Source organism: Metopolophium dirhodum, chromosome 2 (genome assembly GCF_019925205.1).
Source record: "Metopolophium dirhodum isolate CAU chromosome 2, ASM1992520v1, whole genome shotgun sequence".
NCBI lineage: Eukaryota > Metazoa > Arthropoda > Insecta > Hemiptera > Aphididae > Metopolophium > Metopolophium dirhodum.
Window position 1 is genome coordinate 36,063,426 of NC_083561.1, and position 24,733 is coordinate 36,088,158.

Sequence of the window (24,733 nt, forward strand, 5' to 3'; positions counted from 1 at the left end):
CTTACCAAAAAATTATTTTAATAATAAAATATATATTGAAAAATATTGATTTAAAAATAATATACTAGCTTGTAATAGGTACTGTATGAAATAATATTATAATTATTATTAGGTACCTTTAGAATATGTGATTTGGTTTTGAATATATAATACAATTTTTATAAATATACGAGTATAATACAAAATAATATACGCTAACGATATTTCAGCTTAGTAATTTTTGTCACAATGAATTATCATTGAATTAAAATTTAACACAGTATACACAATTACAGTGCTCTACTCAATGACTAGATGTATTACTTTATACTATTACTATGTCTATTACCATTTCTACCTATTTGTGTTGTCTCTCCGACCCACTTGGAATACAACAAATTTGTGTTTATCAGGTCCATTTTTTTGAAAATATTGATTATTGTCAAGAACAGGGATTTTTCACGTGTGTTCCGTGAAACCTGAGGGTTCTGTGGGAAAATCTCAAGAGTTCCGCCAGATGTATGTGAATATTGAGAAAATTATTTTATATCATACATGGAAAAAAAAATATTACCTAAATAAAAGTTACTATAAAATAATATTGCTGTAATATATTCGTTTTACAGGGGGTTTCACAAAACACGCAACTTTTTCCTAAGGGTGAAGTGGTCGTAAAAGTTTGGGAATCGATGATAGATCACCTCATATATATAGACTTTTATTGATTTTATTGGTTTTAAAATCATCATAATATTTCACATAGGTACCAACAGTTATAATTTATTACTAAATACTAAATAACAATTTCAACAATTGTTACACGCCGGTCAGAGAAAGAAAACAAATAATTTATGGTAAGTTGTAAATCTAAACGAAGACAAAGAACAATTCAAAAAAATACTTCAAGTCAGATATACGTCAATCGATCGCAATCACCAACCGATGATTGATCGCAAAGACCAAACGTAAATAACGTAAACGATATTTAACGTAAAATGACCATCTGAGAATATTAGTCACTATCAGTCGCCGTTCACATAGATTAGAGATCGACAACTTACCATGAATGTCCAAATAATATTGCGTTCAACTGTATCGTGCGTTAAGTTATTAACGGCGAAGTGGCAGCAGACCACTTTTTGTGTGTGTACCTAGATTAGTATAAAGTAGTTTTAGAAAAAAAAATATTAACCGTAGTTAAGTGGCTAACAGCTCGAATTTTAGACTAGATTTAGTTAATTTACACAGACATTAATCTAAATGAAACTATGGTGGAAGAATAAAGTGTAATAATATACTTAAAAATGTCAAGACCCCACGAACATTTTTGAATTACAACAAAATAACTAATACCTAATACCATGTATTATTCTATGTTTAAATATCGAATTTTATCCAAAGTTGATATTAAAATGTCAAAATAATAAATCAAGCTTATAATAAATTCTTTAGAATTTTTAGTTTCAGTATAAACTATATTTACTTACGAGGAATCTTATATTACATTTTCATATCTTTGCTATAAAAATTGAACATTTTATACATTTTTAACTACATAAATACAAAATATTACGTGATTAGACGAATTTTGTCATGCCCAAGTATCATTAATATTTTTAAATAGCTATAAACAAACCATGTACATATATATTATATGTATAAATCGTAGAATGTAGATGGATAATAGGCACTTGTATAATATATTATTATTATGATTATTATGTCTATCTCCAGAAAAAAGAAACAAGAATTTAAAAAAAATCCATGGACTTCAAAATACGAAATGCTTTATTTCGATAATAAATAAACAATATTAAATAGTATATTATGCGTATTTATCAAATCCACTGACAAATAATTGACAGTTGTTATTTGAAAAATAAAATTTTAGTTAACACACTAATGGAACTTCGGTACTATAATAGTGCTGACTGTATTTGTCGTCCAAAGATAACTTCGAGCTGTGGGGGTAATCAAACGCTACGTTTTCATTGATCGTTTTAATAACATTTGCATCTTTCAACATATTCCTACAATTTGATTCGGCGACAATGTGAATAACAGGCTCGTTGATGCAAAACTATAGAAAAAAAAAAACAAAAATTACAAAAATTACGAAAATACAACTATAACTTGTAACATTAGATGTAAGATATAAATAATAACGCTTAGTAATAAAAATCACTATTATTGTCTCGATCACATTAAAGCGACTCACTTTGTTTAAGGCGTCCGTAGCCGTGTCGGACAGTTCGTTGGATACGAATACTTGGGGTATCGTTAATAGCTTATTGGATAGTGGTTCCAGTTTAATCAGTGTGTTGAGTTGTGTTTGCATCATGTTTAACGAGCTACTCACGTCACGAGTGGCCGTGATATTGTTTGATCGAAGTAGCTGGATAATGTTTGTGTCCCATTCGTGTTGAGATGAAAATTTTTTGGCCATCTGTATCTCGTTGAAAAAAAAATAAGATTAATATAAACCATTTTCAAATCTTATGAAGTAAATCAGGTTCGTACCTCACAGTCGATCGACAAGTATCTCGAAAGCAACGACGCGGTTATGCTATCGTCAAGAAGGAGATTTTTTTTGGTCCAACTAAGAAGGGTTGTTGGTACTCCGTTCAACAGCGACAGTGATACCAAAATGCCTTCAGTTTCCAATATTTGAGCCATTACCAGAGCAACTGCACCGCCCCAAGACTCTCCGATCAGAGTAACTGCGCGGTGTTCGGTTATTTGTCTGAGTTTCTAAAAACACATTATGTCATCATCATAACAAGGTAAGGTGGTAAACCAAGATTACCGGTCAAAGTATCTTTAAAAAAAAAATGTCTTATGTACAATATAAATATATCACTAATATAAATAACTCTGATATGAATAAACCACCAGGTAAATAATAGCTATAGGTACCTATAACGTCAAGATTTAGTTTAAGCATACTCGTATAGTAATTTATAAAGTATCAATATTAACGTTAAGAATTCAGAATATAGTTTATATATGTATATTATTCAACAAGTCATTTGTATTTTAACGAAAAGTTTTCTTTATGGATACATAGGTAAAATATATATAGGTACATATAAAAGTAAACTGTACATAATACGCGGGACTCGTGAGTAATAAATATATAGGTACCATACGTGTATTCGTCTAGTCGACAATAGAAAGAAGGGCAATATTTTGACAATGTTGAATAACTAAAATATTGGATATTGCATTGGCAGGCCCCTACTGTTGTATGCCATAGTTCCAAATCAGTTTGATGATACCTACTATTATTATATAAGACGCTTTCCAAATTGCAAGTAAACTTTAAGAATTTTTCTTTGATTCGTAACTTTTTCTGGTAGAAATGTGACGTGATAATGTAACGTATTATATTCAATATTGTACATGAGATATTTTTTCAGAGTTAATTAAACCAGGGGTGTTAATTTATTTTTACGGGACTTAACGTAGACAATAGAATCTCACTTTTACGAGGGTGCTGGCTACGCTATTGACTGATTCGAATTTGGACGGATATCGGGCCTCGAACGTCGGGTAGCCCAGGTTGTTGTACAGATTTTTCATGCAGTTGGGTTGGAATCCTGGCATAACGAATACGGGATACGCTCCTTTGGCGTCAGCGTACAAAACGCTCTTGGTAGTCACTTCCACGAAGTCTGGATTACCGACAGCGATGTACTTTGAGTTATGTTCCAGCTCGTCGATGGTGCTCGGTAAGAATATGTTGTTATGGTCGTACCGCAGCACTTTAGAATCTTAAATCAAAAAATATACAGGTAAGTGTATGTACTCATACAACGGTAATTTATAACCTTGGTACTAAAATCTATAAGTTCATAAACATGGACGATGTACTCTGTTGTCTACAGTGCACTTTATTTTTTTTTTCATGTGGCGCTATGTTCGGGAGTATATCCGAAGGCTTAGTCCGGAAGCCTATTTGGCCGAATTTCTAATTGGGCACCCATGGGTTTCTGCAATGCCCCGTTGGGGGATGGCGGTCTCACCGTGAAAACAGTTACCTGCCCGGAGAGCGTGCCACCCGTGGCTGGGATTCGAACCGGCGACGGTGTGCGTTAGAACCGACGCCGTAGTCCGCTCGGCCACTCCATCCCCCTACAGAGCACTATGGTTATAGAATAAACAATGAATAATTAATATGGTTTTCTCTAGGTTAATTTGTTTGAAAAATTTGTATTTATTGTGTATATTCAATATGTTTAATCTTTAAGTTATCTGTAATTTGGGACTGCGGTCCATTGTGTAATACGATACGAATAAATAAATATTATTGCCATACGTGTCCATTTGTCAGCCTCGTGTTCCGAGCACACGACTACGGCATTGGTGAGAGCGTTGGATTTCAGAATTAAATTCTCCAGTATGGGTATGATTTTGTTGAGCTTAGGTTTGTCCCCGTTCTGGCCCCACGACAAGCACAGAGCGTTGACACCAGTTGACTTTAATTGATCGCATGTTTTCGCCCCACCGCAGAATAAGCACGTGAACAGCGTTGTCTGATTGTGTTTTGTGACGATTTGACCCATCGCGAATTGCATGTTTTTGATCATTTTTTCTTCCACCTTTGAAATATCAACGGTCAGACAACATATTATTAAACCTCGTGGTAGTCTGGGGGAAATTATAGGTTAAAGACGGTACGGTTTGTGCGTTTGAATCACATGTCAAAAATGTATAAATAAAAAGTGTCCAAGTAGCACGCTATCCGTTAAAATGTTCCGTCCAAAACGCATGCCATGGGCATCATAGGATTTATATGCCAATATACATTCATTACAAATTATTAAGTACTCGTCATTTAGAAAATAATAAACCTACAGTTCACTATTTTAATATACCTACTTTTTTCAAATTAAGTCCACAAAATAACCAAAATATTATGATAAGTAAAACTATAGTACCTATACATAATATATGAATAGGTAGTGTTATATTGTGCATATCCATTATCCATGGACCATGACATTCTGACAGAGCCATTTAAGAAATTGGACAACTTTTTTTCAAAACTTAAAACTCAAATGCCGATGACTTACACCGCTCACGAAGAATACCGCAGCCAATGGATACGTTGCTGTCGAACTGTTCAATAAATCGTAAGCCGATTGTTCGGTGTCCAATAATGACTGTGACACTAATTGCACGGTGATTCCCTTATAACGATCAAGGAAAATGTTGAACTTCCGTGAAACTGTCGGTGTCAGTGAATATGTTTCCAAACCCACGACTACTTTCAACGCACCTCTTTGCGCCAACCATTCCACCAGACACAACCAATCGTCACACGCGTTTCCTATAAACATAATTTTGGTACATATAGGTATAAAACTACTTGGTGCTATCGGTGATGGATTTGGTTTTACCGATAACGAAATACACTTTATCTGGGCAACATTGGAATTGGCGTGTTGCGTTTCCGGCGTTGATGGCTTTCGACGTGGATATCACGACACGTTTAAATTCGTTTTCTCGAGTCAATTTCCTACAACACGTAGCGACGTCAAACGAATAAGAATTTACGAACTTTGCACTGTAAATATAATAATATTATTAATCAATTATCGTATACTCACTCGAGGGTCTCCAGAGCTTGAGTTCCCGTGCACGCTCCGGTCAGTACATGTCGATCAAAGGGTTTGATCGTACCGTTATGTAAGCCTTGTTCAATCAACTTTTGAATGGCCTGTTTTGTTTCTTCGCATTCTGCAATTATTCTGTCCATGCCGATAGAGAAGAACGATATACATTTAAGAAATTTTAACATACCTTTTAAAACATATAAAGGTAACATTATAGTTAAATTTAACATCCATAGAAACGTTTGAATACTATTATATAATATTGTTGTACCCATTTTATATTTCTTTTTCATGTCACTTTTGGTCAGTTGGAAAAACTTTCCATGATCTGCAATTACTCGAAAAGTAGCGTAAAAATCGTCTCCTTCTAGACAGTTAATGATTACGTCCATCTTATGGTTCGCCATGAGGAATTTGATTTCGAAATTCTCTTTTTCGTAAATTATTACGTTTGAACGTGGAAGCTATAATTCATACGTAATTTATCAAAATTTATCAAAACTGTACGTGCATTTTAAAATATGCGCTCTTCAGCATATTATAGGTACGTACCAATGGGAACCTCTGTTTTAACAGTTCCATTTGTTTAGAATCGGATACAGTGACATAAATTTGACATTTTTTTTCCAGACATATGTCTATGGCAGCCCGTCCTACAGCAGTTAATCCAGAATGTACTAGCACTGAATTTTCTTCGGTTATCTCACTAATTATGATCAACATGTAATACGCCTGTAATGTATCGAAATAAAATGTACAAACGAATTACAATCATAATTATGATAATAATAATAATAATAATTGTGTATAATATTATTATAATAACAATGTCACTGCGAATAAACGTTATGTTTACCATTGAATATGGCACCGGAATGGTCGATGCTTCTTCGAGGGACATGTTTTTAGGGACTGCCCATGACAGAATAGGATCAGCAGTGATATCAGAAACTGTCGGTATAAATGGCGCAACTCCCATCATCAAAGACCCGTCAGACGCCAGACCGGAGTACTCAATAGGTCCTAGCTCGTCGTACTCGACATTGTTGTATCTCGTGTCTGCAATCGTGTCTTGAGGATTCAGACCAATATACTTTACAGAAACGTTTTTCAATCTAAAATCCAAAAAATACATATTAAAATTATAATAAAGATCGTTGTTTAATAACGTAATGTTCAAATTCATAGTATAAAATAAAACAACGCATATGATTACTATGATAAAATACATATTTTTAACTGCCGAAATGTGTACTTATCAAACAAAGGTTTGTAATAGGGATCACACGTGATAGCGGTAAGTATAAATTAATATAATATTATAATGACTGTAATCATTCAAATACAATTTTTCATTAAATTAATCTTATCATACATGAAAATATAATTTAACAACATTTTTAACACGTTATTCAAAATAAATCTACTCTAATAGGTATTTAGTTTATTTTATTACTCGATTATAATAAAGACATAGATACCTAGTATGTTTTTTATATGAAAGACAGTATTGACATTGGTATAATTAGAAAGTTCTATTAGGTATTATATTATAGCTAATTAATTTATATGTTTAGTTAAATTAAATAACAATAAGCATAGCATATAATTTTGGCATCAATAGTTTTCGTTGAAAAAATATATACACTATATTATGATTACAATCAATAAAGAATTATTAATTACATTAAGACTTAATGATTAAGTTACATTCAATGCAAACACTTACGATGTATTAGATAAGTTAGCGAGAAGTGTCTTTTTCATCGATGTTTGAGTATTTATAACATTTATGAATTTGATTTCCTTATACGTAACCCATCGGCCATTTTGGTAGACGTTAACTAATAAGTCTTTAGCTATTTGTTTTGAATAAAATGGATTACTGGTACTAAATCCAGGAACAGCATTATCCAGCATGAAGAAAAACCTAAAACACCAATACTTCTGTATGTAGTTTACTTAATTGACATAAATACAGTTTATAATTTCCTTACCGAATATTTTTTATTCCATTCGTTTTTTTCACCAATGATATTATTCCATCTACCGGTTGAATCTTAGACACTAAATAAATGGTTTTATTTAATGATTTCAAATTAGTTAATAAATCCTGAAATTGGTCGCAGCAGTTTATATTTTCTGAAGTCAATCTTTGTATTATAGCATCACTATCGATTTTTGAAACCTGTAAAAATGATGCCGTTCAATATAATTAACACTATATTTTTTTTTTTTAAAGAGATGTACAATCTGTACCTTGGGGTACAATAAGAATATGTGCTATTTTACAGTGACATTTAAATACTTGTTAGAAGGAACCACCCAGTAATGACACTTCCTGTTGAAATTTTTGACTAGTTCATTGAACTAGGTAGTTGTTTTTAAAGAGGTATCTGCGCCATTTCCTTTTTAAGCATCTTGGAGGATTTCCAGGAATTTCATTGGATGATAAATCCTTGATTATTTGATTTGTGTGAATTATCAGACGATTGTACTTATAGGAGCATTTTGCATCATTTGGACGGTTTTTTGATGGAGATCAGTGTGAAAGGTATGATTTGATATGTATGGCGGAGAGTTAGTTATTTTTCTTAAGGTAATATTTTAAAACGTCTGTATTTTTTTAGGATTTGAGATTTTGGAATTATTCCAGTCATTAATTGGTATAATTTTAGTATGGATAGTAACTTGAGTAGTCTAATGATTAGGTTGGTGTATTTATTGTTAGTGCCAGGAGTTTTAAGCATGCGTAGCCAGAAATTTAGTTGCAGTCTTCTGGTTTTAACATGGTGTACCGAGGTAAGATTGTGTGTTATTCCTAGTTATTTAATCGTTAGCGATGAAGGAATTTGAATGTTCTATAGAGTTATAGGAGGGCTAGTTCAAGGGTGAAAGTTGAATGAATTGATTTGGCTTGGTTAATTTTAAACTGCCATTTTCTGTACCAAGCCTCCATTTGAGAAAGATGATTTTAAAGATAAGCGGAAGCTAAAACAGGGTCAGCACTAGTTGATATTATTACCTTGGCATCTGCACAAACACTATATTTGAACTTTTTTCGATCCATCATACATTTTTATTATTTTAACATTGTGTAAGCGCAAATATTTTTATTATAAAATACATTCAAGTGTTACCTTTTTAATTAAAGCCAAATAGTTATCACCAAATTTCTGTTGCAGCACAACTGTATAATCACCACTGTCGGACAAAGGACCGTTTGAAAATACGATCAAGTGAACACGACTTTTATTTTTCATCAATAACATAGCATGCGACAATCTTGTGTGTCTTGTCAATGCGACGCATTGGGAATTGTCTGATCCCCTGTTTAGTTGCCCCGAATTACCATCGTCATTTATCATCATCACATCGAAACCCTAAAAATCAATATTTAATTATTTAATAATATCCAAAACCAATGTGTTTGCTAAAATCACACTAAATTGTAGACATTGTACTTTGATTTTTAAAATGTGATCGGAGTAATTTTCCATCTCGGCGTCCTCACTGTCGTACACGGGATACATGAAAACATTTTCAAAATCGTCACTCTGTCTGAATTCAAGAACTATGTCCATACACGTGTCAATAAAATCTATGGGTTTCTGCGAATAAATTTGAGCAACGAGTTAGCAATGTACCTAAGTTTGATGTGTTTTATGTTTTCATTTTCACCAGAGTAGGATTAAGAGCTATAGCACATTCACACCAAAGGCCACATGATTGTCATGTCTTAAACAATTACTTACAAGTATTGTACGCAATAAAATGTTTGACCTATATATTTTAATGAATACACATTTTATTAAACTAATATATTTTGTTAATGTTATTTGGTTTATTTATTGCAGTCAAAATTGTCCGTGATTTTCGAAATAAAACTATCGATATAAAATAATAAAATAATATACCAGTATAATAATAATGGCACATTTTTTTTAGACCGTAGAAATATACCTATTTTACCTCCCCTTTAATCCACCCCTGATAAAAGCTTAATATGACATCGGTGATATAGCTCACTTTGATACTGGGATTGGACAGATCGATCAAACTCTGTTCTCTAAGCTGGAATGTGGTCTTCATCAACGGATCCAACGGCAATACTTCGAAACAGGGTAGAGAAATCTTGATGCCTTCGCAAGTCACTTTGTTGGTAAATACATTGTACTGCGCGGACAAATCTGCATAAACATTTAAAAATAACTTAATTAATAAACTAATTTATTACAAGATCCCTTAAAAGTGGTTTTTATAGAAGTTTAAAAATGCATAGTTAAATGACATTTAGATACTGAGCGGGACGAAAGAATGTATTAATTTTACAATGACGTGTGTTTTTTTCTTTTCTGCCTGTCATCAACATTTTGGATAGTAAAAATGCTCAGATTTTCAAAATCAGCATTTTTTCTGATGGAAAAGTGAATCTATTTGGTACTTTAGGGAGGTAAAAATGGGAACTTACAAGTAAGTTTAAAAAACGTCAAGAAAAAAAAGTGAATAGAGAAGTCATTTTTATACAAACTAATATTTGAAAAATCGATTATAATTTTTTGGGTGTAACTCAAAAACTAATAACCACAGACCTTTGAAATGTTCACCAAATACTTATGTTACCATTTTCAATGAATGATAACAATTTCGAAATATTTTGATTTTTTTTCAGCTATTTGTAGCATTGAATCATTTTTAGAAATTTAGAAATATTTTTAAAATATTTCTTGATAAAAACTTTTTCACTTAGTATAAAAGCTTGAACATATAATACAAGGTTCCTTATAAGTTTAATTAATGTAAGTTTAAAAATATCAGAAATACATAGGCACAGTTATTTTATATATGCATTTAAAGTTAAAATGTTTACAAAAATCTTCAAAATTTCAAAAATTTTTCAGTTAGAAATTCATAAAAGTTTTTATTTTCATACCTAAGATTAAAAATTTTAATGGAAGATTTTACATAGTTTATCTATCTACAACAAAATAAAAAGTGGTACTAAAACAGAACATTAATTTTTTATGAGTTTTAAAACTTTTACGATATTTGGTATTCAGTGGTAAATTATTGATTGATTATTGATATTTTATTGTATTTCCAAAACGAATAACCGTAGACTCATGAAATGTTCACTAAATATTTAAATACACATTTTCCATACAATATGGCACAATTTTCAAACTATTTTGACTCTTTTTGAGCTATTTCAAGTTGAAATTGATATATTTAAACGAAAATTAACAGTTTTGTCATATTTTGTTATTATTCAAAAAATATTATTCGTAGGGACTTCAAAATTTTTGCCACAGCGTGGGTATATACATTATACATATTTCCAATACATAATGAAATGTTCAAAATATTTAGATTAATTGCAAGCTACTTATAGCACAATCCTATTCACACAGTCTTACAGTACATCAGTATAATTGGACTAATAGGTTTAGTACAACGAATATATTATTTAATATAAGTGGTTTAGTTTAAAGAAAAAAATAGTTTGACCTACTGTATTAACAATAAAAAAACAAATTACAAATAACTATGCAAAATATGAAGCTAGGATATATGGTAGGTATTAAAATATCCTTAAAAGAATATGCTGACAGAATAGGCTGACCGTCTCTACTCAGAATCGTGACTGCTTCAACTCAAATTTTTAATAGAATATAGATTAGAGAATATAATATTATGTGGATTTAGTACCTCCTGTCCATCGTGCAATCTGTAAAACAATTATAGTAGGTACCCATGTATCTACCTACTTGACTATAATATTTATAGAATATAGCTATACGCATTTAATAACTAGACCTTGCAACATTCACTGTAAATTTTACCTATCGGTGCTGAACTTTCCGACAACGAGGATGGGTCGATACATATCTCTTGGAACGAAATCGGGACCACGAGCTCTCCGCGTTTCTCCACGTGATGCACTGTCGCCAGCTGCAGCATAGCGTCCAAATAGTGTATCCAATTGTTATCCCACGATACATCTGCTTCCAATCCTGCGGGATGCATTTAAAATAAATCATCAGATCGTATTTTTTGTGTGCCAATCGTGTGAGTTGTAAGAATATCCGTATGCATAGAACTGATAGTCCAGACATATTGAGATCCCGTTCAACAATTTAAAAGGTTTCAGTTTAAACCACCTAAGTACTAGTTTAGTGTTTTGTAACCGAAACCAACAACTTCAGAATTTTAATCGAAAAACAAATAACCGTTAGAGAAACTCAAATCGAAATCATTAAAGTTATTAATGTCGGTTTCGAGCTTTGGTGGCGGGGTACATGGTAATAATATTATACAATATTATGTCTATTTTGTGCATACTGTCTTCGTAGATGTCCGCGTGCCGAATCGTTTTGAAAACGTCACCGACATTGTAGCCGAACTGTTCGAGGCTCGAGTAGACGTCGTCGTGACTCAACGATACAATAGATTTTCCGCCACCGCTGCCGACGCTTTCCCCGTGCACTGCTTTTGTATTTTTGTTCGACTTTGGTTTGTCGAACACAAATATGTATCCAGACAACACGATTGTATTGTTCAAGCACAGTTCAAAGCGCCCTGTTCCACTCTGTATTGCCGTACACAAATCACCGGATTCTAAAACAAAACCACCACCAGAAAACTTAAATAAGAGATATGCGTGGATTATTGTATATTTGCAATTTAGGAACAAACGTTACCTAATCAAATACGCACAAAAGACTATAGGTATAGTCACCGAGCGGATGCTTGAAATCGCGATTTATCATTGTTTCGACTTTGTTTCTAATTCAAGACCATTTACTGAGCTAAATCAGGGGTTTCATTTGAAAAAAAAATTCGTTATACGTTTTTATAATAAAACGCTAAACAACTTTTGTACTTAACGTTTTTTTAAAATTATAACATTTTGGATTTTTACATTTATTTATTTTAGGTTGTTTTTTTGATATTTTAATTTTGAACTAAGTTATTAGCATTTTTAATTTACAATTTTTTTATAATTTTTTTAATGCTCATAACTTGCTTTACAATTAAAATATCTGGAATACATCTATAATAGGTGCCCCTTAATAATATTTTGCCTTCGAATTTGATAAAAGATCAATAAACACGCTAATAAAGTAATAATAGAGTAAAATGGTTTCTTATTCACGTACAATATTCTAGGTTACGAGTAGTAAGGAAGAAACAACATATTATTATGCGGGTTAAAGTCCTTTTAAATCTTAATAAAAGTCTACTACGTGATAGGTGGCATATGTTGTGGGGCCACGAGAGTCAGGGTGTAATTTAAATTTATATGTATACCAAATAAAATACCAAAATATTAAAAATTTAACAATAATAATTAATTGATAATGCTGTAATGATCAGGAACGGGATATAAATATATAATGCTTTGATTTTTCGCTAAGGTAAAAATAAATCGCATCGAAAAATATTTTCACGAAACCAATATAAATGGTTAAAATTGTTTTTATGATATAGTAATAAAATGTTTTAGTTATTTCATTTTGCGTTATTTTTCGTTTAATGATATTTTATATATTTTGTAAACCATTATAATGTATTGTTTTGTAGTATTTTATTTTTCGTAACCTAGGTACTTTACACTAAATAATAACTCGTTTATCGTTTTTCGATTTAATTACGTTCAAAGATTTCAATCGATGTTTGTCATGTATAAGTCGAGGGTTTCAAAATGTTATGAAATAATGAATTCATGTGAAAAATTAAAATATTAAAAAAAATTGTGTATTATATAGGTCCACCTAAAAGTTTATAGTCATAACGTTACAGCAAGAGAACATTTTTTAAAGTTGGTTTGTTATATCTAAGGGATCCAATTGATACTTGATAAATGTATTAACCGATAACATAATAACATTTATAAATAATTTATCACCGTTAACATAGTAATTCGTAAACCTTGGTTGATAGGTAAGTCATTCAATATCGATGTTTTCTGTGTGTAATCAATAATCATCTATATAATCATTTATAACCAAATACGTTTAAAAGAAAAAAAAATATTTTTCATAATTTTATTTAAATATTTCAATAACAATTGTTAAGCAAAATATTTCAAGTTTAGAACCCTGTGCAAAACGTTATACCTAATCATAACGTTTGCGCCCAACGCTAAAGGCTAAATTACAACGCATTACTTACGGATTTTGTTTATCACGACGTGTTTATGATAATGAACATCTTGAAAGACAACGGGTAAGGTCATGTCGGGTGCTTCACGTAATTGATTGAACGATTCCCACGTGTAAAACTAAAAAAAAAAACGTTTTGTCATAATAAATAGAGCACAATGAGCACATACTTAGGGTAGAAGTTAATATATTTTAGTTTGTAGGGACTAGGGAGTATAGATACTTCTTACTATTATATTATGTAGCTTTAAGTTATATTTTTTTTAAATATATACCAATAGTGCTGAGAGTGGAAGAACGTGGTGGCCGTGTATTTCATATTGTTCGATTGAACTGTTTGTGGAAGGCGACAGTGAAATAAGCCTTTCACCTTTATTCTTTTTTATCTATAATGTTTATAATTCCGATGATTAATCTGTTATGTTTTTTTATTTATAAAGTTATAAAATATATTTTTATGTCGTTGTACAGTATACTAACCAGTATTGTCACGTCGATGGTTGACCATACTTCTTCGTGATTCCATGAACACAACGTATGCAATGGTGGAGTCCCACTAGCCACTGGATAACTAACAGGGTTGTACAACATTTCGATATTTGGATTCAATCCACTGCAATACATCCTAAAAGAAAATTATATTTTTTAATCACTACTCTAGATTGATAGATGTCTAAAAAAAACTGAAATTTTGACATAAAGAGGTTTTGTTATCATTTCCATTAATAATTATTGTGTTAATTGAGACATTAGGTTTTTTTATATGTGTTCTACAATATTATGGTATTTATAAACGTTTTACAGTACTACAATAAATAAATATTATCATTAAAAAAAATAAAAAATATTCAAACAACTTTGTTTAAGCCATTAAACATAAATATAGATAGATATAATTTATCACCCGGCTTCTCATTTAAAACCATTTGGTATTGTACTTTGTAGTAATAGACAAACTGAAGAAATTGTCCAACTATAATAAGTGCCAATATCATATTGTTATATTGTAATATCAATGACGATTTAAAACCAACTGTTTAAAATTGTGATGAAATAAGTGATTTGAATCCTAAAGATTTATGTTCACTTACTTTCCGATAGCCATCAACAAATATCTCACGGAATCTCCAAATACTTTTTGAGTCAACGGGATGTGGACCAATTTGCTCAATGATCTTTTGAGTATGGCCTGGAGAAGACCATGCGGTGCGATCTCAATGACGACAGCATTGCTCGGTATGTGCACACACGTTTCCTCAAACAGCACGGGACTCAGTAGATTGTTGGTATGATATTCTGCTGAACAGTAACGAGCCAAATTTGTATTCCATTCCGACTCTGGTATAGAGGTACTGAGCCATCGGGAAGATCTCTGTTTTGGATTCGGTATGTTCTGAAAGCGCATTAAAACCCGTATCAACCGTGACCCGAATAACGACGCTTTGGGTGAAACATATTATAAAGGTATTATATAAAAAATGAAACACACTTTAGTCAGGTAACTAAGTAGAGCTGGAGCCGCTGGCTGTATATACCGGCTGTGAAACGAGATGTTCGAAGCATTGACCATCCTAGCGAAAACATTTTCCGACTTCAGCTTCTCAACGAACTCCGCGATGCTTGTGGTGGGCCCGGATATCGTGCAGCTCTCCGACGAGTTGTGACACGCTACGTCTATGTCATGTGGTAATCGGCCCTTGATGTCCTTATAACCAAGACCTACAGCGGCCATCATGCCCTTTGGAAGTTTTGTGTCTACGGAGGCCCGACCCCGGGCGTACGCAGCCATTATCGTCTCTTCAGCGGTGAAACAACCGTCGGCGTAAGCGCAACCCAACTCACCGAGGGAATGTCCGATCATACCATCCGGTTCAATGTCCAACGCCCTCAGGATGTCCACCAGACCAATCTATATTAAAAACCAACATGCGCCTGGTACAATATTAATTATTATATTTTATAGTGTTATTATTTTATTATATTGTAATAACTAATAAGCACAAGTATCGATTTATCGGTCCAAGCCGACCAAAGACGCCACCGCAGTATTCCAAAACGCGTTTTTGAATGGACAATTTAAATATTTCAAGAAATGTACAACATACCTATTTGTATATTTTAAGTGATAGATAAAAATTACAAATATAATGCGTACAAATTATCAACTTACAGACTGGCGACTAAATACAAAATAAAGTAATAAGATAAGTTAATAAGCACTAATAGTGTAATAGAAATTAAGAACAAGACAATTATGTAATAAATTACAAAAGTATATGAGAAAGAAATGGGTCCAAATTAGCTAAATACATAGATTGGCGAAGAGGTTTACCATCATCATAGTAAGTTATAGAAATATGGAATGAAACAGATTGGAAAAAAATTTTTTTTACCCCTAGACATAAGACGTATTAATGTTAACACTTGAGATAATATTGGATGCGGTTCTATGAATTTTGATCCATTGCTTCCAATTTTATATGAATGACTCAAGCCATGAAATAAGAGGTTCTTTATACCTGATTCGAAAACTATAATAACAGCATGAAGGTTTACATTATCGAATGTACTAGCCAAATCGATACTGACTAAATATACTTCGGAATGAGCACTGATATGAGCGTATAAATTCGTTAGAATCGTGTGTATTTGCTAAGAATTATGTCGAATCTCAATAAACTGGAGAAAAATCAATGACATTGTAACAATATGATTAAATGTACAAAATACAGTTTAACGCTATTTAAGGAGAAAAATCATTACTTAATACATTTATTTTTTCAAAAATATATTGGTTTTTACTAGGTATTTAGGTTATTGTTCATCGTTTACATACCTGAATCGCTGATATACCGACGAACGAGTTCATGATGTTGTCAAACAACGTCGAATCCAGGCTCGTCATAATATTCACTATATCGATGCCTAACGGCCGTAGAATCCTGTCACACTTTTCGATTGCTTTGGCGAAAATTGGTATTCGTAACAGCTGCGCACCCATACCAAACCATTGTGATCCCATACCGGAGAACACGAACCACACGGGAGGTTTTTCATTCGTGATTGACTAACAAACACATATTTGCATAAATATAAGGTAGATACAAAAAAAAAATGATTTTAAGTTCGTGTAAGCTTACGTAAACGTCTTTTTCTCTCCACGGGCCCGGTGTGGGAATGATGAAGAAACTTCGATTGAAATGCGCACTGATGTTTTTGGAGAACACCTTATGCAACAACGATGTGTATTCTTCATCGACATTATAACTTTCGATCTATAAACAAAAACAAAAAAAATGATGTGACATTAGTATTCAGTACATACAATTTAAATATCAAATTAAGACATACCGTGTTTATTGTTTTCCTGACCCCAGCATCACTACGTCCAGAAACAAGAATTAACCTCGGTAAATCGTCATCGAACATTTCGTCTTTTGCATATATTCTCTTCTTTTGTTTGTTATACTTTTTCATAATAATGTGACCATAATTCCCTGTTCTACCGAAAATATTTAAACCTATGATATCACCATTTAACGGGGTCTTTTCTGTGACAATCTGAAAGAATAGGTAACACGATAGTATGGTAAAAATATATTTTAAACAAGCGTTCAAAATTATAAAATACTCTTCATAAGATCTAATTTGTCATGTTTTGTCACTCGGGATCGCTTATTTTATTAAAACAACGTTGACAAATTATCATATTTTCGTGTGATTTTGGGTACTACCTATCTACTAATAAAAGTGCATTCAATTAAATTTAACTACCTGCACTTTTCCAGATGTAAGAGCATCTGATGCACTATTTGGCGTGGCATAATTTATATTGGGAGGTATAAAGCCGGTGTCCATTGCGATGATTGATTTCACTATCGATACAAGACCAGCTGAAGCATCGGTGTGTCCTAAATTGCTTTTCACCGAACCGATCTTCAAGGGTTCTTTTCGATGAGGAGGACAAAATACATCTTTTATTATGTCTAACTCCATTGCATCTACATTCTGAAATTAAAATAAAATACATATTATATCAGTTTGTGAGATGACGAGAAAACAAATTATAAAAACAATACCTTGATTGCACATCCGTCAGCTTCGATATATGCCACGTTAGCGGGATCTACTCCAGCTTCTGCGTATGCCTCCATCACTATTTGTTTGTAACGTTCAGTAGAGTAATTGGTAAATACTCCTCTGAGATCTCCGTACTGTTCCATTTTTGCACTCATTATCGTGCCATATGACCGTTTTGCGTCCAACGAATTTTGTAGTAATATGGCCACGCACGATTCAGACCTGTTGAAACCATTCGCTAACGAAAAAAATAAAGAAAAAACCAGTTGCTATCAAACCTTAATATTATAAGCTACGTCGAGTTAACCAATAGAGTTTACTGGTATAATGTCCAAAAATATAGAACTCACCATCTTCACTAAACGACCGCGTCTCTATCCCATCGTTTAGTACACCTAAACCTTTCAACTGAAGTGATAAATTGGGTCTTTGCACTAGATTGCAACCTCCAATTATCGCAGTTCTGATGTGGCCTTTTTCGATCATATGTTTAGCCATCACTATTGCATCCACACCACCAGTGAATGACGAAAATATCGTGAAACTAGGTCCTATATATGAACAGTAAATCATTTTAATGATTCTTGATCGAAACGTATTTCCATTATCGACAAGACATAGTATTTTTCAAACGTAATAGACCAATTTAATAACACGATAATATTAAATAATCACTCGTTAAGCTGTATAAATAGTTCGCACAAAATCGTAAAACAAAATAGAATACTTACCGTTCAAATTTAAAACGTATGAAAGTCTATTGGCCTGCATGGCCTTGTTGTGGCCAACTATGGCAAATCCTAATTTCGATTCGTCAAACATCGCAATTGTATCGGTTTCACTACCCGAAGAACATGTGAATACTGCCGTGTTAGTATCGTATAAATCTCCCGGATTAATACCTGGAAAAATGGATTTATAAACATTTTTAATAACGCAAAATCTTAGTTGCTATAAACAATATATCTATCATAATTTTATATACTATAAAAATGTTTTAATAATTATCAGCTACCGATTGTATATTAAAAGCTAGTGCGCTTATCGTTGAGTTATGAGGAGGGGGCACTGTAGCGTTTGGTATTTATATTAGCAATAATTCATCATTGTATATATATTATATTATAAAAAAAAATTCAGTTAGGTACTAGGTTTATCCAAAAATATTCAAGACTAAATGACGATTGGTTATAAATTCAGAGATGAGCGATGAGTATTATTTTTTTTATTTGTGTACATATTGTGTACCAAAATATTTTGGAGCAATGAAAATGCTTCAGTCATCAATGTTGACAGTAATTTCTGGTGGTAAAGTGTCTTCAGCTCAAAAAACACACTTATCATTGTAAAATCAAAAGTTAAGAGGACGCCACACCCGCATGTGTCGTTTCCGTCTTACAAACGCGAAACATACCAAATTTACGCTTGGAAATTCAAGTTTTATGCCGTTAGCTAAACATTAGAGAGAATCGACTTATTATGAAACTTGACGGTAAGAATATTATCTGTGTTTTGTTGGAAGTTTTTTTACGATAATTCAGTTTTTAAGTGGGTTATGAGCATTTTTAATTTACATTTATTATATACGCTATAACTTACTTATAAACTGAATTATAGTAAAAAAACTTCCAACAAAACACAGGTAATATTCTTACCATTAAGTTTCATAATAGGTCAATTCACTCTAATTTTTAAGCTAACTGCATAAAAACTTGAATTTCTGAGCGTAAATTCGGTATGTTACACGTTTGTAAGACAGGGACAACACATGCGGGTGTGGCGTCCTCTTAAGGAAAAAGGGGAATTTTCACATGAAACAGTGAATGACTGTAGATATTTGAATTTTTTACGAAATATTTATATTAGTATTTTTTGTAAAATAAATGATAACATTTTAAAAATATTTTGTAAGTTCTTGTGCTTTTTTTATTGAAATTAAAATGATTGACGTTTTAATTTTTTTTTCATTTAATTATGTATGAAAAAATGTTTATTTGTAAATACCTATACAATTTGAATAGTTTAACCTAAGGTTATCTTTCAGCAATAAAACATGTTTTGTCAATTTTTTTTTTTAAACACGTTTAAATTTCAAATTTTTACAATATTGGTCAAAATTCTGGAAATATTTAAATTATTTTGAAATTATGTAATTTTGTAATTATTCCAAATTCTTAACATTTTTTATTTCAAAGTAAGGCTTGAAAATTTACACAAAATTCCTCCAATTTTTTTTTAATTGTTTTATTTTAAGCCCAGCAATTATAGGCATTAGCATTTTTAGGGGACCCAGGTTGATTTGGAACACGTATATGTGTGGTGAGGATTTGTCACTTAAGCTCGGGTGGTCACCCATCTGGGAACTAGTGACACTGGCTGATATTTGCACTCAGAACACTTGTTGTGACTGAGAAAACCACCATGCTATCCAAGACTACAAAATTAGTTTAATGTAAAGCCAAATTATATAATATATGTTTTATGAGTTATAAATATAAATATACACACGCGAAATAACGATTTATCATCAATTGATTTTTGTTATTTTGTTGAAATTCACAAAATATGGACCGTATAAATTAAAAACATTTTAATAATATTAGTTGAATTATACTATAACTTGACTAATTCATAATTATTTGCTATTTATAGGCTCGGTCAAAACTATTGAAAATCCAATACATTCACATTAATAGATCTCACATTAATTTTTCTAATAGTAATTTAAAATATTGAATAATGATAAAGATTATTTTTTTTGATAAGCGTTCGAAGTTCAAATGTTGACAAAATTCATCTAAATCACTAAAATGTGCCAATAATTAGTTGTAGTATGTAGCTAAAAATAAATAAAATTTTAAATCTTAACATGGCTGAAATAAATAACAATAGGTCCATCGTAAAAAACGAATATGCATACTTCTAATGCGTATTTCAATTTATCAAAATCTATAGTATTAAGATATTTATATGGGCTAGGTATGTAGATTATGTATAAAAACGTAATGGCGCAACGTTCACCTGCATCGATAATAGCTTCCACGGATCTCTCCAAATTCAACTTAATCACGGTCTCTGAACTCTCACAAAGTTTTCCGTGCATGTTGAAGAAAACGTTGTCAAATCGGTTAATAGACTTTACTTTGCCTACTCCAGACGTTATACCATACTCGTCTGAAAACAAAACCAACAAAAAATATTTAAATGTCCGGTGAACAATATTTTTCTATTTAGACTATTAGGTATTAATACATTTTGTCATATATACTATTTACTAAGATATACATATATATATTATTAAATATACTTAATTTATTTTAACTGTACTAATAATAACAATACTAATATATATAAGGACTATTATAATATTGTCAATACTCAATAGGTACCTATATACCTACTAAAGTATAATTTATATTATAAATATATAAATGTATAACTATATAATAAATAGTATTATACTATATTAAATATTTATATTTGTGCTAATAAGATTCTATGTGTTATATTTATTGTGTAATATTATATTTTATAATCATATAGATAAATAAATATAAAATATTATGCTTCTTCGACGATATCGATAACTTTTTTTTCAATATCGCACAGAACAAAACGATATCGATATTTAAAAATATATCGTTGAAGAAGCCTAAAAATATAGTGTAAAAACCAAAGTTATCGATTTAATCGGTAGGTATCATAGGTTTTTTTATTTTTCTAGAGACATAAGATACTTCTAAAGGATTGGTAAATGAACTAAGTAGGTATAAATTAAAAATATACTATCATTAAGAATAAGATACATTAATTAAAACCGTTTCCTTTGGTGTGTACCCTTGTATGAAAATATTTTGTCTATGTTTTGACTAATGCATTGAACTGTTTACGGATTATTTCAAATTTCAAATTTAAATTTTTTTAGTTTATTTTTTCTATAAATATCAATAAAATTGTTATTGTTTGGCCAAAAAGCGTGAAAATTGAATACCAGGCTCATAGTATATTGTTACAATAGCAGTTTAAAAATATTGAAAATACATAGACACAATTTTTTTTTATAAGCATTTAAATTTTAAAGTTTGATTTCTGACAAAATTTTTCAAATTTTAAATTTAATAATTATTTTGTAGTTGAAAATGTATACAAGGTTCCACGGAAATAGGGTTATATATAAATTACTTTATTCACAATAATATCATCAAATATACTTTAGTAATATCATAGGCTGGCTGACCATCTTCGCTCAGAATTGTTTTTCTTATAGACAGGTACAATGATATTATATCTTTGAAATCAAATTTAACACCATTCACTACAGTGACCCACTTGTAACCTACAACTGTACAGCAGAGCGATATCCACTTACCCGCCTTTTTATCATTTGTTTACTAGCAGGACCGATGGTGTTAACAATAGTACACGGCATTTTTGGTAATTAATGGTCATTATTGAATCACGGTAAACTGGCATTCTAAAGATACTAAATTTACAGATAACGGAAATGGACCAATTCTGATGTTTTCTAGTAATTAATAGCTGTTATCTAAACGTTCGAAAATTAAATAACGATGATATTATTTTTTGATTTACCTACCTACTAACAAATTTTTTTTTTAAATATTATTAAGTTATTTTATAGTAGGTAGGTTTTAAAAAAAAAACTTTTATTTTTGATAATATATGGGTGAAATACCAAAACTATAATAGAGATGTTAGGAATTTAGGATTAATAACCAGTTACGTCTGAAGGTAAGAATTTAGTTATTGTACTCAATGAAAATAAAAATTTAAAGAAATATGTTTTTAAAAATACACCCAGACGAAGGTTACCAATAGTATTATAAGTTATAACTATATCTCTTAAAATAATTATGGGAAGGAACTAACTGTTGTACTGGTAAATTCTAATATCATTTTTTTAACTTAGAAAAAAAACTTGGATAAAAAATGGACATAATATCTTCGTATCTATTTTCAACAATGTGTTTTCTATACAATTATATAGGTACCGAATAAATACATTTTTGTTCATAAAACAATAAAAATTATCCTCTTATTCAATTGATTATAATTTGTACAAATTATAGCTTATTAAAATTTACGAGCATTAAAAAACGTAACAACAATAACGAAAAAACAAAAAAAAAAAAGGTACAGACAAATATTGGGCCACAGATTCACATGCAGTGCTGGTCATATTATATGACTCGTTTGAAAACATAAATATTCATCATAATAATTATCTCACCCAATGGCCAACGTCTCGAATCTAACGTAATCCCGTTCTGCTTATTGAAAAGCAGATTTTTCAATTCTTCCACATTGTCACTTTCGGGGAACACTCCGGCTACACCCGAAATGACCACTTCCACCTTCTTTGTTTCCGCCATAACGAAGTTAGAGGGTAACTGCACGTGTCGTCGTCTAATATTTGTTTGCGAAAATATCGAATTTGGATTTCAAACGAATTTCACTACGACCAACAGTCATTGGTTTCGTATATCAGTTGAAAATCTAACCACAGTGTAACGAGAACGACGAAATAATAATAATACGATATGCGTGCTGTGGGTAGTCCTTTGGCTTTATGATAATCGATGATAATTTTATTCACAGTTGTACAATGTGGTGCACTATAAGTAATCAGTATTCACCGTGTAATAATTAATTGTCATCGGGGTACAAATAGCGCTTCCGCTCATATACCTATAGTCTATACGGAGTACAGATGTTCGGCAGTCATAAATTATTTTTCAGTTTTCACCAGTATAGAGCAGTGAATGACCGAAATATATTGAATAACGTTTTACGTTTTCGCCCAAACTAACGGAGCGACGATGTGTTTTTTACACTCGTTATTTCAAAAACAACTAACATTTTGGAAAAAAATATAAACAAAACGGCAAAACAGTTAAAATATTTAAATATATAATGTTACGTAACCATTCAAAAAAAAGTCCCTGAAACTATAAAACGTATAAATCGCAAACTTTCGTATGGAAATATTTTATTGTATGTCTTAGAATATTTTATTTTATATTATAAAATTTTAAAATCGGTGGAAAAATTATAAAACTATAAATATATGAAATTCGTTTTAATTGTTTTTATTGATTTTATTATTTTTTTAGTGACTAATATGTATGTTAAGTGTTTTGTGCTATATACATACATTGTTTAATATGTTATACAATTTTAAAGCGTATATAAATACTATTTTATTTTACGGCTATGTTCCGTGAAAATCTTATAAAATATTAAGTGTTCCGTCATTCAAAAAAGGTTAAGAACCACATCTATAGAGATATCCGAGAGAAATGTTGTTCCACTACTTCTATTACTCCGATCATCAAAGCAATATTCAGGCCCAAATTAAGATTTCCAGAGGTCTCGGGGCCAATAGTATAAACTCAATACTTGGTTGTGCCCCCCCCCCCCCCCCCCATCAATGGAAAAAATATATATATTATTATTTATACCTAGTCCTGTTTTAACATTATAATATTGGCTGCATTGGCGCACATATAACTTTATAATATTACTCACCAAGAACTAATATCACAATAATTGATTAAACTTACATAATATGTAAAAATGATTCAATGATATTAATCTCATTAAAATTTAAACAATGATAATATTAAAATTATACCTTTTTTTTAAATAATATAATTTAATAATTTGAGCACGTTGTTATTACTTTAAATAATAAAAATTAATGTAGTTATATATATTTAATGTTATTATAATATTTATATTTATCTCCAAATTTTAACTTATGAATTATAATAATTATATTTTTTGAAAACAAAACTATATATGTATCCACTAGGTATTAATGTATTGTATATTAATATAAGTATAAGTATATATTTTTTAAATGTTGGT

At 31.1% G+C, this 24,733-nt stretch overlaps 1 protein-coding gene across 1 annotated transcript; it reads right to left on the reverse strand.

Annotated features, from left to right (window-relative positions):
* Window positions 1-1,749: 1,749 nt before the first annotated feature.
* On the reverse strand, window positions 1,750-23,421 carry LOC132939099 (fatty acid synthase-like). The gene is made up of 32 exons (XM_061006117.1): window positions 23,094-23,421; window positions 20,864-21,016; window positions 18,574-18,744; window positions 18,193-18,393; window positions 17,842-18,080; window positions 17,537-17,770; window positions 17,114-17,323; window positions 16,903-17,037; window positions 16,599-16,829; window positions 15,252-15,671; window positions 14,854-15,155; window positions 14,243-14,387; window positions 14,038-14,148; window positions 13,773-13,881; window positions 11,940-12,215; window positions 11,441-11,611; window positions 9,627-9,787; window positions 9,062-9,208; window positions 8,738-8,980; window positions 7,595-7,785; window positions 7,327-7,527; window positions 6,454-6,712; window positions 6,150-6,329; window positions 5,869-6,061; window positions 5,592-5,784; window positions 5,382-5,500; window positions 5,055-5,311; window positions 4,298-4,580; window positions 3,463-3,752; window positions 2,500-2,730; window positions 2,198-2,425; window positions 1,750-2,059 (listed from the first exon to the last, which is right to left on the reverse strand). The coding sequence occupies exons 1-32, from the start codon at window positions 23,233-23,235 to the stop codon at window positions 1,871-1,873; spliced, it is 6,615 nt and encodes a 2,204-aa protein (XP_060862100.1). The 5' UTR covers window positions 23,236-23,421; the 3' UTR covers window positions 1,750-1,870.
* Between the last annotated feature and the right edge of the window lie 1,312 nt (window positions 23,422-24,733).

Excerpts from the sequence above, each read along its gene's own strand:
- LOC132939099 (XM_061006117.1), bottom strand. The coding sequence starts at position 23,235 with ATGGCGGAAACAAAGAAGGTGGAAGTGGTCATTTCGGGTGTAGCCGGA. Across the intron at positions 11,612-11,939 it reads CGCGGACATCTACGAAGACA|GATTGGAAGCAGATGTATCG; the intron begins GTATGCACAAAA and ends TGCATCCCGCAG. Across the intron at positions 2,426-2,499 it reads ACTTGTCGATCGACTGTGAG|ATGGCCAAAAAATTTTCATC; the intron begins GTACGAACCTGA and ends AACGAGATACAG.